The sequence below is a fragment of the Chiloscyllium punctatum genome, chromosome 7, assembly GCF_047496795.1.
Source record: "Chiloscyllium punctatum isolate Juve2018m chromosome 7, sChiPun1.3, whole genome shotgun sequence".
Taxonomy (NCBI): Eukaryota; Metazoa; Chordata; class Chondrichthyes; order Orectolobiformes; family Hemiscylliidae; genus Chiloscyllium; species Chiloscyllium punctatum.
The window spans coordinates 77,810,569-77,823,812 of record NC_092745.1 but is presented as its reverse complement, the minus strand read 5'-3'; the positions used below and the strand labels follow the sequence as shown (position 1 = coordinate 77,823,812).

General features: G+C 40.3%; 1 protein-coding gene across 4 annotated transcripts in view; it reads left to right on the top strand.

The window, feature by feature from the left end:
• The window catches only part of wls (Wnt ligand secretion mediator), a 79,159-nt gene extending 66,354 nt beyond the window's left edge, over positions 1–12,805 (top strand). For 2 of the 4 annotated variants that reach the window (XM_072574122.1, XM_072574120.1), the window contains exons 11-12: positions 7,338–7,494; positions 10,538–12,805. In XM_072574122.1, the coding sequence (XP_072430223.1) occupies positions 7,338–7,494; positions 10,538–10,647 (267 nt within the window). In that variant the 3' untranslated portion in view covers positions 10,648–12,805. Of the gene's footprint in view, positions 1–7,337; positions 7,495–8,660; positions 8,731–10,537 lie in introns of all 4 variants that reach the window. The other 2 variants (XM_072574121.1, XM_072574123.1) reach the window with 2 other exon arrangements.
• The last annotated feature ends 439 nt before the right edge of the window (positions 12,806–13,244 follow it).

Genomic DNA, 13,244 nt, shown 5'->3' with positions numbered 1-13,244 from the left:
CATCTCTTTATAGCTAAAGCGATCCATCCCAAGCAACATCCTGGTGAATCTCCACTCCAATGCAGTCTCATTCTTCCTAACAGAGCAGTGACCAGAACTGCACACAGTACTTCAGTGTAGCTTAGCCAAAGTTCTGTACAGCACCAACATGACCTCCCTTGTCTTTGTTATAATCTGTGCCACAACTGATAACTACAAGCATCTGACATGTTACATTAGCTACACTATTAACCTGTCCTGCCACCTGCAGGGATCTGAGGAAAAGCATCCCAAGATCCCTCTGGACTTCTGCGCTTCCTAGTGTCTTGCCATTTATTGAGTACTCCCTTGCCTTTGTCCTTCATTCAAAGTGCATCTCCTCATATTTACCAGGGGTAAATTCCATCTGCAGTTGATCTGCCCATCTGATCAATCTGTTTTATATTCTCCTATAACCTATCACCTTCCTTCTCACTGTTAGCCACCCAGTCAATCTTTGAGCAATCTGCAAACTTACCTGTTTTCCTTCACACATTTTCAGCTACTACATTTATGAATATCACAAATAATAAGGGACCAGCATTGATCCCTGTGCTACTGTACACAGGGCACCAGTCACACACATTTTTACCGCACCATCTGTTTCCTGTTACTAAGCTAATTTTAGGTCCACCTTCCAAGTTACCCTGGATCCATAAGCAGGTTAGGTGGCCATGGTAAATTGCCCATCGTGTCCAGGGATGTGCAGATTAGATGCATTAGCTGTTGAAAATGTAGGGTTACAGGGATAGGTTAGAGAGGTGGGTCTGAGTGGGATGCTCTTCAGAGGGACACAGTGAACTTGATGGGCCAAAATGGCCTGCTTCTATGCTCTAAGGATTCTGTGGCCTGTAATTCCCTGGTCTATACCACCCTTCTTGAAAAGTGAAATCCCATTAGCTGATCTCAAGTCTTCTGGCACCTCCCCTGTTTCCAGAGGCAATTTAAAAATTCAGGTTAGAGTCCCTATAATTTCCTTCCTCCGTTTCTCACAATAATCTAGGGTACAACTGATTCAGACCTGGGGATTTTTTCACTTTTTTGAATCTGCCAAAACCTCCAATACCTTTTTGCTTCAGGTTGTAAGTTTATTCGCTGAGCAGTGTCACAATGCTGGCCTTTTTAACAAGGTTACTATGCCCCTTGAGTTTTTTTCCAGATAGGGGGGGTAATTGGCCAGGCTCCAACTAGGCTTGGTTTGAAAAGTTTATAGGGGTACTTTTTGTTTACCCCTTAACAGATAATCCTTAGGTTTTCATGTCTGAAGAAAGCCAGTATAATCAAAGGGGAGCGGCCAGCTAGCTGTATATCATTCTCTCTCTCTCTCTCTCTCTCTCTCTCTCTCTCTCTCTCTCTCTCTCTCTCTCTCTCTCTCTCTCTCTCTCTCTCTCTCTCTCTCTCTCTCTGTTTCTGTTTCTCTCTGTTTCTCTGTGTCTCTGTCTCTCTTAAAACTTCGTAGTAGTTGGACCAGTTAATTCACTCCAGGAATATCCACTATACGCTTACCTAAAACATAGACCAAAGTTACAGTCTGCGCTACCTGCTTAAAAATATTTTGAGGGGTTGTGCCTGGTCCATATCAGCTGGAAGGTTTGTTTTCAGATGTTTCGTTACCATACAAGATAACATCATCAGTAAGCCTCTGGTGAAGCAATGATGTTATGTTCCAGTCAAAGTGGTGCCCTTCTTCATCTGTATGTAAGTTTACTACTGATAGTGAGTCCAGACGAAGAAGGATACCACTTCACCTGGGATAGCGTATCCATCCTAGGACAGGCCAAACAGAGACATGCACAGGAATTCCTAGAGGCCTGGCATTCCAACTGGAACTCCATCAACAAACACATCGATTTAGATCTCATCAACCATCTTCTGAGGACGAAATGTCTGAAAACAAACCTTCCAGCTCAGTGAGCAAACCCTTGACCTGAGGTACAAATCTTCTCAAAAATTGAAAACTTTTTTGTTTCTTGTATCAATCTGCTTAAAATTACACAGTCCATCTTCTTGAATTCTGTGCTTGCATCTTCCTTCTCCCAAGTAAAGAAAGGTATGAAGTACCCCTTTAACACTGTACCGGTATTGTCCAGCTGTGTATACATTTTGCTTCCTTGTCCCTAACAACAATTGTCTCCTGATGTAATGACTAAATAAAGGAGCTGAAAGAGGCACCTTTTAAAATCTAGGGCATTGTCAGGCCAGGTTGTGTGATAGCACTGATACTATTTATGATCTACCTAATGATGATTCTGACCTCCATCAATCATTAATTGCCCTCAATACAACCTCAGCCATCTCCAAAGCAATGCATGATCTATGTTTTATAGATGACTATATGCATTGTGCACCAGATTTACCAGATCACTTAAGTTCTACATACATGAAACTCTGCCTGTCCGTGAATGCTGTCCAAACCAAACTTTGACCTCTGCTCACACCCAGTCTGTGAAATACTTCACCTCCCATGTATGTTGAAGGGAAGGTTCTGGAACATGTTGAGTACTACTTGTACAATGGCAGTCATGTCTCTCAAGAATACCATTAACCAGGAGATCAGCTGTAGTGGCCATGGCTTTCTACAATATTTGGCTGCAGTTGTTTGATAACAAAGATCTTGGCAAGTCAACAAAAAATGTAGTCTAGAGTTGTTTCTGTAACTACACTGCTGTCCGGTAGTAACACCTGGACTGCGTTTCAATGAAGTATTGAGAGGGATACAGAAACCCCATGAGCAATGTCTATCACATTTTCTGGAACCAGTGAGAGGACCATGGATCAAACGCTAGTCAAGTTGCTCTCACTGTGTTCTGAAGAAGAGTTACTGGACTCGATGTTAACTCTTATTTTCTCTCCACCGATGCTGCCAGACCTACTGAGTTTTGCCAGTAGTTTCTGTTCGTGTTTCAGATTTCCAGCATATGCAGTGCTTTGTTTTATTTGAATGATTAAATACTAGTGTTCTTCTTGAAGACGGTTCCACAAGCATTCAGGGAAAATTCCTGCAGATCACCTCCCAGACTGGTCTTGCATGCTCAAATAGATAAAGCTGTATGGATGAATATAGAAATTGCTTCAAAGACACTCTGGAGTTCTTTTGAAATGCAGTGGTGGCACTGATTTGATGACAATGACGCACTTACTACCAAATATGGCCATCAATCCGATTCATGCTTTGAATCCCAAGATGGAGACAAAGAGTTGAGGAGCAGAAGTATGCCATTTGGCCTATCAAGCTCACTTTTCCACTTAATGTACTCATGGCTGATCATTTGCCCATAGCCCTCTAGAGTAGAGGTTGCCAGTCACTAAATATATTCAAGACTGAGATCATTAAGTTATTGGCTGCTGGTAGCATCAAGAACTGTAGGAATGGGTTAGGAGACTGGAGTTCTTGACTACTTGAGCGAACGCCATGTCATTCTGCTCTTATTTCCTATATTAGATTAGATTAGCTATAGGTATGGAAACAGGCCCTTCGGCCCAACAAGTCCACACCGACCCTTTGAAGAGTAACCCATTCGGACCCATTCCCCAAGCCTATATTTACCCTGACTAATGCACCTATCACTACACGCAATTTAGCATAGTCAATTCACCTGACCTGCACATATTTGAATTGTGGGAGGACACTGGAGCACCCGGAGGAAACCCACGCAGACACAGGCCGAGATTGTGCAAACTCCACACAGACAGTTGCCCGAGGCAGGAATCGAACCCGGGCCCCAAGCGCTGTGAGGCAACAGTGCAAACCACTGAGCCACCGTGCCACCCACAATATAAGCACGTACGGCCTAACTCAAAAATTAGTCTCAACTGTGTACAAAGAGAGAACGCACAAAAATAAAAACTCAACCTGCCCTGTACAAATGTATAAATGTATGTAGAAAAATATATGCTCAAAAAACCTAAACTTACTATTTAACTAAATAATAACCAACAGCAAGTTAATCGATAGTAATAACTCAACCCAGCCAAACAAGACACTCACACATTCACAGTTCCTCCTCCCTGGATATTGGACTCTTAAAACGCAATCATTACAGCTATATAAAAGCCCTTATTAGTGTGGCACATAAATCTGTGTCCAGGTATTCCACAAAGGGCTGTCCTGCCTTACAGAAATTCTCAGTTCTGTAGTGTACCATACTTGTGAGAAAATCCAAAGGGATATGCTCCATAACAATCTTCCGCCACCCGAACAGGCCCACGGGTTTTTCGGATACCCAGCCTTGCAAGATATTCTTTCCTGCACAGAAAGTGAGGATGTTGAAAAGTATTTTTCTTAGGTGCACCTGCAGGGAACACACTGGGCAGGCCAAGAAGAGGAGAGATCAGGTCCTTCTCCACCCTTCCACCCAAAATCCTCTCCATTGCACCTGCCACAGCACTCCAGTATGTTTGAAGCCTACCACAGGACCAGACACAATGGGTAAGAGTGTCCGTAGAAACCTTGCACTTGGAACATGCTGAAGATACCCCTGGTTTAAATTTTGACAAACGGTCCGGAGCCAAGTGGACCCTGTGGAGAATCTTTCACTGTAAAGCATGGGTCCTATTGCAAATTGATATCTTTCTTGCGCTTTCCCAAGTATCTTCCCATGCCTCTGAGGAGACTTCAACATCTAGCTCTGTCTCCCACACCCTGCAGAGTCAATCGAACACATCTAAGGGGGCACCCCCAAATTGATGATATAAAGTACTGACAGAATGTGTATGCTGAGCACTGAGCACCCTCCTCTCAATGTCGGATTTGTAGGGATCAGTCGAAAGTGTAGGGATTTTATTCAAAAGACTAACTTGAAAAAAATGAAAGAGGTCCCGTTAGATACCTCATATTTCCGTGTTAATTGATCAAAGGACATCATTGTGTCTCCTTCAAATAAATTGCCCATGCAAGACATACCCCTAGCTGGCCAATGTTTGATTCCTGAATCTATCATCCCCGGTTGAAAACCCGGCATACCCATTACAGGTGTAAGAGAAGATGTTTTGCCAATATTGCCTTCCCTCTGCTGAATTGCGCTCCATGCTTTAACAGTATTTATAAATAATGGGTTATGGCAATATTCCTTAAATGTCCTCATTTTGTCTAAAAACAGCAAACTAGTAAGGGGGCACCTTGCCTGGGAGGTTTCGATATTTAACCATATTGAAAGAGTCCCCATAGGCCCAATCACTCACGTAGGATAAAAGCAAGCTTAGGTGGTAGCTTTTAATATCTGGGAGATCCACTCCCCCCAATCTGTGAGGCAACTGCAGTTTAGATAATTTAATGAGAGGCCATTTACGATGCCAAATAAAAGAGCTGAACCGGTTGTTCAGTCTCCTAAATATTTGTTTATTGAAAATCGGGGGAACATTTTATAGCGTATAACAAACTGTGGGGCGGGGGGTGGGGTGCGGTGTCATGGAACTTAAATAGACCCAACTCAACTGTTAGCAAAAGTGAAGAAAAAGAATTTTATTATATTAGTCTATCCTCTGTATTACAGAGGGGCACAATGCAGCCAGCAAAGGCCCGGAGCATAATTCAAATACTTGACTTATAGTGTTTCTTATCTCATTATCAAGGACAAAGACTATGCAAATTTGAATTGTTATTCGTTTTCATTCCTTTTGTTATTTGGACATACTGTCCTTCATATCCCGTAGCTTTTGCTGAATTTCGACTGCTCACAAGACTAGGTTGAATGTTTACTAAATTCCACAGAAACAGAAACAAGCTGTCTCCTTAACTGCAGAACTCAGCAAAAGCACTCTGTGAACTTGAGCACAGTATCAAATTTAGAAAGCATTTCTCTTTTTACAAATTTCACAATAAATGGATGTTAGATTTCACAGTAAATATTAAATTTCCATTCCGGGTTGGGGGGGTTGCGGTGGGATCCTGCAATATTAATGAATATTAATATTCATCTTAATAAGCACTATCTGACCCAACTACGAGACCAGAAGCGGCTCCCATCTTTGAAGGTCTTGTTTAATTTTGTCAAATAATTGAACAAAATTGGCTTTGAACAGCCGATCCAGAACCGGAGTAATGAATATGCCCACATGCGTCACTCACATTGCAGCACTCGCACAGCTTGCTGTTTGCAACAGCACAGGAATGTAAAGGGGAACTGGTGTTGATATTCTTTCTAGCTCCTAAATTACTTGTCACGTCAGGGACAATTTTTGAGTTTGTGGATGTGTTTCACAACAATTGGCTGCATTTTTGACTTTCTTTCCTGCCTTAGTTGCTACATAGGTGTCCTGTGGTAAATGTTTAGGAAATGCTTTGGCTGTCATCACTCTAACCTGTGAATCCAATGTAGAAATTCTCATCAACCACTACACACTGAATACTGGAAATGTTTTACAAAGGTTCTACTACTCTACATAGATTTTAGTTTACAAAAGGCACTGATGCCCATTATATTTTAATCTTCTCAAAGAATGACTACTTTCTACCCTGGAGATATCTATTGTGTCTTTAAAAACAAGAAGAGTTTTGAAGTCTGTGGAAATAATTCTACTTCTGTCAGTCTCCAGTCTGTAATGACTGATCTTAACCAGCATGCCTATAAGTATGCTACAATTGGCCTCAAAAACAAAGAAATTCATCACTTCATTTCAAATGGTTATGTGGTGATGCTGCTGGAAAGTCTGTTTGTGAACTCCAACGCAAGGAGAACGGGAGGTTTAGTTCTGAAAACTAACCTCCAATTCCATAGCCACAGCTTGTGCATGATCAACCGATTATATAGCAATGTAAAACCAGAAAAGGGAGACACATCAAATTAAAGCTAAGTACTCCAGATTCCACAGAAAGCACTGGAGAAACACAGCAGGTCTAACAGCATCTGTAGAGAGAGGACTGAGTTAACATTTTAAGTCTTATAAGACTGTGTTCTTCAGAACGAGCAACAGTCCTATTGGACTCCAAACAATAACTCTGTTTCTCTGTCTACACGTGATGCCAGACGTGATGAGTTACTTCAGCACTTTGCTTAAAATCTAAGGGAGGCACTTTGGCCTGAGCTGGTCCTGACATTTCCATTTGACCTTTTCATTTTAGCTTGCCTGACATTTCCCCAGTTTGTTGTTTTTTTTTGTTTTGGTGCAAGTTGAAGTTCAATAAAAACCTGCACCTTCAGGAAAAGAAGGAACTGTGTAATAGTAAATGCTGCAAATAAATCTGAAAATAGAGGTAGATCTAAAAGCATCTGGGCAGAATAAAAGTTGAAACTCATTTGATTCTGATTTATATTCCTTTCAGCACTTTTGTTTTTCTTCAGCTCTGACAAACAAGTCAAATTCTAATGTTCCTTCCTCAGGTAAATGAGGGACACTGGAAGTGGGGTGAATACATTGTCCAAGTAAACAGTGCATTCTTCACTGGCATTTATGGCATGTGGAACCTTTACGTCTTTGCGATCATGTTTCTGTATGCTCCATCCCACAAGTGTTACAGTGATGCTGATCAGTCAAATGGTGCGTATTTGTTTTTAAGTCAAGTGCTGAATGTCTGAACACTTGTTCCTCTGGAGAATATTGGCAGAAAGGCAATTGAGATCTTTAATATTTTAAGGCTCTATGCAATTGTTTGCATCCTTACTGAATGATTTTGGCAAGTTTTACGATCTGATGTTACACTGACCATGTGGGACATTACCACTTGGCTTTGCGAAAGTGATAAAAGTAAAAGGTGATAAAAGCTCAAAGGAAAGGTTACAGGGATGTTGCATTGGCTTCCTTGCTACATTCTTTCAGTCTAAAATCTGACTTGGATATTCAACCTTTTCTTTTCAATACAATTAGTCAAAATTGAAAACCAACAACATTATCTACCCTTGTAGGAATAGTGACCAGTTAACATCCTTCCTCGTCAAATGTGCCTCATATATTCACTTTGTATAGCTCAGATTAGATAGGGTCATAAAGATGTACAGCACGGAATCAGACCCTCTGGTCCAACTCATCCATGCCGACCAGATATCCTAAACTAAGCTAGTTCCCATTTGCCAGCACTTAGCCCATATCCCTCTAAACCCTTCCTATTCATATACCTGTCCAAATGCCTTTTAAATGTTACAATTGTACCAGCCTCCACCACGTCCCCCGGCAGCTCATTCCATACACGTTCCACCCTCTGTGTGAAAAAGTTGTCCTATAGGGCCCTTTTTAAATCTTTCCCCTCTCATCTTAAATCTAAGCCCTATAATTCTGGACCCCCCCCCCCCGGGATATGACTTTGTTTATTTACCCTATCCATGCCCTTCGTAATTTTATAAACCTCTATAAGGTCACCCCTCAGTCTCCAGCGCTCCAGGGAAAACAGCCCCAGCCTATTCAGCCTCTCCCTGTAGCTCAAGCCTTCCAACCCTGGCAACATTCTTTTTGTAAATCTTTTCTGAACCCTGTCAAGTTTCACAACATCCTTCCAATAGGAGGATGATGGTTACAAATATGTTGCTCTTTGATTTCATAAAATAGTTGTTTACTAATATTATCAGTCACCACATCTAGTGTCCAATTATCAATGTTAAAGGTATTGGTTTGTTGTGAATGCAAACCATGATAATTCCATTGGCTCAATGTTGTTCATAAACTGGAATGTTGTTAAAAACCCAACTGGTTCACTCATTCCTTTTTTTTAGGAGTTGTAATTTGGACTTTTTCCAGTCCCACACCAAGGTGCTGACTCCTACTCGGGCGTGAGGCAACCTGGTAAGGGATTGATTGTATCCTAGTACTATAAACTACAGCAGTTAAAGAAGAATGCATGATATCATCTTGTTAGGAAAAACTAAGAACCTTGGAATTTACAGTCAGGTACTGGCCCTGCCAGAAATGTCCACCTGCTAAGTATGCTCCTCACAAATCATGAATTAACAAATAGGCATATAAGTAAGCAAGCATCAAAAAAATACAGAAACTAGCAGGCAAGAATCGACTGCAACGGTTCTCCATAAACTCAAATCATACTAAAATCATTTTGGAAATCCGTTCAACCACCATCTTTGAAAACTTACTACCACCACGTAATGCAAGGTTTGAAAATGTGGGAGACCTCTTAAAAAATTACACTTGCTCATTAAACATTTTCATATGCAGTAATTCCTCATTTATTGTTATAGTTTATATTGTTAAAAAGTGCATCTTTAAATGAATAAGATTTTCACATTATAGTCAATATAAAAGCTGAGTTAGGTTCTTTTGTATTTAAAAAATGAAAACATTGTATCCTTTAAGTTAAAATACTTGTTAAAATCTTAAATTGGATAGATTAAATAACTGAAATGTAAAAGGTGTAAGTAATGTACTGCCTCTACACTAACTCATTGCCTCATCCACTCCCCCCAAGTCACTGTCAATGGTGCTTGCTGACCCGCGCTCTCGTCACTTCCCTACTTGCCACATGCCTGTCCCAAACTCTTCCTAAAATGTGAGATGCTGTATTTTGGAAAGGCAAATCAGGGCAGGACTTTTAGACTTAACAGTAAGGTCCTAAGGAGTGTTACCGAACGAAAAGACCTTGGAGTGCAGATCCATAGTTCCTTGAAAGGAGAGTTGCAGGTAGACAGGATAGTGAAGAAAGTATTTGGCATGCTTGTCAGTGCACTGAGTATAAGAATTGAAAAGTCCTGTTGTGGCTGTACAAGACATTGCTTAGGCCATTTTGGAATACTGCATTCAATTCTGTTCTCTCTGCTATATTGTGAAGCTTGAAAGGGTTCAGAAAAGATTTACAAGGATGTTGGAAAGTTTGAGAAACAGGAAGAGGCTGAATAGGCTGGGACTTTATTCCCTGGACTGTCGGAGGCTGAGGGGTGACCTTTATAGAGGTATATAAAATCATGAGGGACATGGATAGGGTAAATAGCCCTGGTCTTTTTCCCAGGGTGGGGGAGTCCAGAACTAGAGGGCATAGACTTAATCTGAAAGGAGAAAGATTTAAAAGGCACCTAAGGGAAAACATTTTCACGCAGTGAGTGGTGCACATATGGAATGAATTGCCAGAGGAAGTGGTAGAGACTGGTACAATTGCAACATTTTAAAAGGCATCTGGATTGGTATATGAATAGGAAGATTTGGAGGGATATGGGCCAAATGCTGTAAAATGGGACTAGATTAATTTAGGATATCTGGTCGGCATGGACAAGTCTGTTTCTGAGCTGTACATCTCTATGATTTTTCTCTGAAAAGTTGCAGGAAGAGGAGTTATAGCAGTACTACAAGCTGAAGAGGTAGGGAATGGGAGGTATCGACTACTGGGTGATGTGATCCTGCATCAGAACTAGATGAAATAATGTTCAAGCAAAACTGATAGTAACTGTAAAAACAGTCCTTTCGAATTAAATGAATGACACAAAATTTTACTTTGATGATAAGCCACAAAGCTTGCCTCAGCCAGTTAGCAATGAAACTTTGTACACAGAACACACTGCCTCATGGGAGAAGTGAAATCGAAGGGTGCAAACAAAACTCTTGCTGTGCTGGCCTAATAGTATTCTGCATTTTATACATTTCCTAGGTGATCTTGGAGTAAGTGGTGGTGAGGAGCTGCAGTTGACCACCACAATTACCCATGCTGATGGACCAACTGAAATCTACAGATTGGCTGGCAAGGAAGCACAAGAATAATTATTGGAAAGGAATTGAGGAAATCCGATCTCAGCAACACAAGTCAAATGAGGCTTTCCTGTCGAATGGGAAAGCTGTATTACACTGCTCATTGTGTGGACATTCTGTGATAGGTACTTATGTCGCATTTCTGTTGCTGGAGGGATGGGATTTCTCCTTCCAATAGTGTTACCACAACTTGTGATGTCTGTGGAAGATTCTAGAGTTGGCTTTCATAAAATAAGATTTTTAAGTCTGAAAGAATCCATATGCACATTTTACTTGTCAAAGCAAATCATCATCACTGTAGTTTATATCTCACTGGCATTACTTTCTGTAAGTATATCAAATATTGTAGCATTGCTGCTCTCTGTAGGCAACCACCTCCAGTGCTCAAGGGATTGGTCCTAAGTGAGTGTGCAAGAAGGAAAGAAAGAACTCACATTTAACAATGCCTTATCAAGTCTCCCGATGCCCCAAAGCAGTTTGCATGTAACAAATTACATGAAGGTAATGGATTTAGTTCCAATCTTACAAGGAAGGGCATTAGTGCAGGTATAACTCCTGAAAGACATCAATATTATTTTCAGTACACTCGCCTCTGCATACACTACAAAAGCATTGTTAAAGCTCTGATTTTCTGCATACACAAACAGTTGCTTTTGGTGATATTAAATACATATTATTTTGAAAGAGGAAGCAAAACCTAAAGGAAGTTGAATGTGGAGCTTAATTTGTTGAGATTGTTCTTGCCAGTAAATACACATGATAGTTTATGCTATATACAAATAGCCAGAAGACTTGTGTAATGGTAAACCAGCATTGTTCATTTTGCAAATTCCATGTTGCACTTTTCATTCATAGTGCACTTGGTGCTCATATTGTACCCTGGGCTTCCATTCACAACTGTGAGATGTTGTCAAAGTTGACGTTCTGTGTGACTCCCTTTCTGTCCAGTAAAAGGAAGCAAAATAATGCTTTAGACAGCAGAGTAATTCAACAATTACATGATCAATCTGGAATTTTTACTTTGAGCAAAGTGTCAGACCTTCATTCAAATCAAATACAGATTGAGGAATTGGAGGTGCAGCCCACCATGTTAAGAGTCTCACTTGAGCAAAACACTGGGTATATGACCCCACCTACAAAAACATTAATGAATTTATTATACAGGATGCCTTGTTCTGTATCTCTTTCCCCCCTGTTTTTCCTTCCTTCCTTTACTAGAGATGCTGGGTCCATTACCTCTCAGCAACCCTTGGTACTTCATCTGTGTTCTGCTCTGAATAGGCTTTGGCTGACCATTAAGCAACCAAACAAAGGTACAGCAACAATCTGATCATATCAACAAATATATGGATACTGATCAGGAATGTGACAAAGATCTTTTTAAGATTTTCCCTCCTCGTAGCCCAGGCTACCATGATCAATGGAGACATGGAAGCCAATGATATAGCTGAGATTAACAGAAGGGAAAATGCTAATATTGTATGTCCTTTTCGTTCAGTATTACCATATCATTAATTACCCAACTGTGCCTGATGCTTTTAAAGTGTTTCTCATCTTGTTCCCAAAAAGGAAAAAATCTTATGTCAAGTGAATAGATGCAAATTAGGACTTGATATCAACAAATGTGAACAAAGATGTCAGTCAACTAATCAAACTTAGATGTTGCAAAATGTAGTGGAGCCAGTGGGGTGTACAAGGTTAAAAATCACACAACACCAGGTTATAGTCCAACAGGTCTATTTGGAAGCACTAGCTTTTGAAGTGCTGCTCCTTCACCTGATGAAGGAGCAGCACTTTGAAAACTTGTGCTTCCAAATAAACCTATTGGACTGTAACCTGGTGTTAATTGATTTTTAACTTTGCAAAATGTAAGCATCAGACATCTGTATCTTCGAGTAGGGATATATTGCACAATACAATATCTCAAACATTAAAAGTTGAAAAAATATTTACTCCAGTGGCCATGATTTTATTTAAAAGGGACATGGCATGTCCTTTCTTCGACTCAAAACACTTGAGGTGACAGTTATACTGCTTTACTGACTGTAGCTATTTAATGATATAACAATGTAGAATTATTATTTTAGGTGAATGGTGGCTAGGATTTTTTTTAACTTGGAAGTAGATTTGCTTGTATGCTGATTTTAAATAAAGTTTGTATACTATGTTATTTGTGTATATCTTCTGTGACTGATCAAACTGTTGAAAGCAACCAGGTTATTGGTTTCTACACCTCCCTGCTGCAATCTTAAACACCATCTCTTTGAAAGTACTTTAGGAGAAATAGGAGTTGTTGCCCAGGAATGGCCAGAAAATTACTTTCCATTAGCATCAGGCAGCTCCTGTAACAGTTGATCAATCCACAACAGCAGTTTTGTACTGGATCATTTGGGAGGGAAAGAAATAGCTATTGTTTTCTATCTGTAAGATTAACTGTTACGTTTGTAGCAATTTACCTTGTCTTTTGCACCTTTTGTGATTCACACAAACTGAGATCAGTTATAATTTTTTTCACCTGAAGATTTGTCCAGCTCTGACATTGACATTAGCAGATTATTTGAGGTCTGTGTGAACAAAATAACCACCTCTGCATTATTTTGTAATGGTCA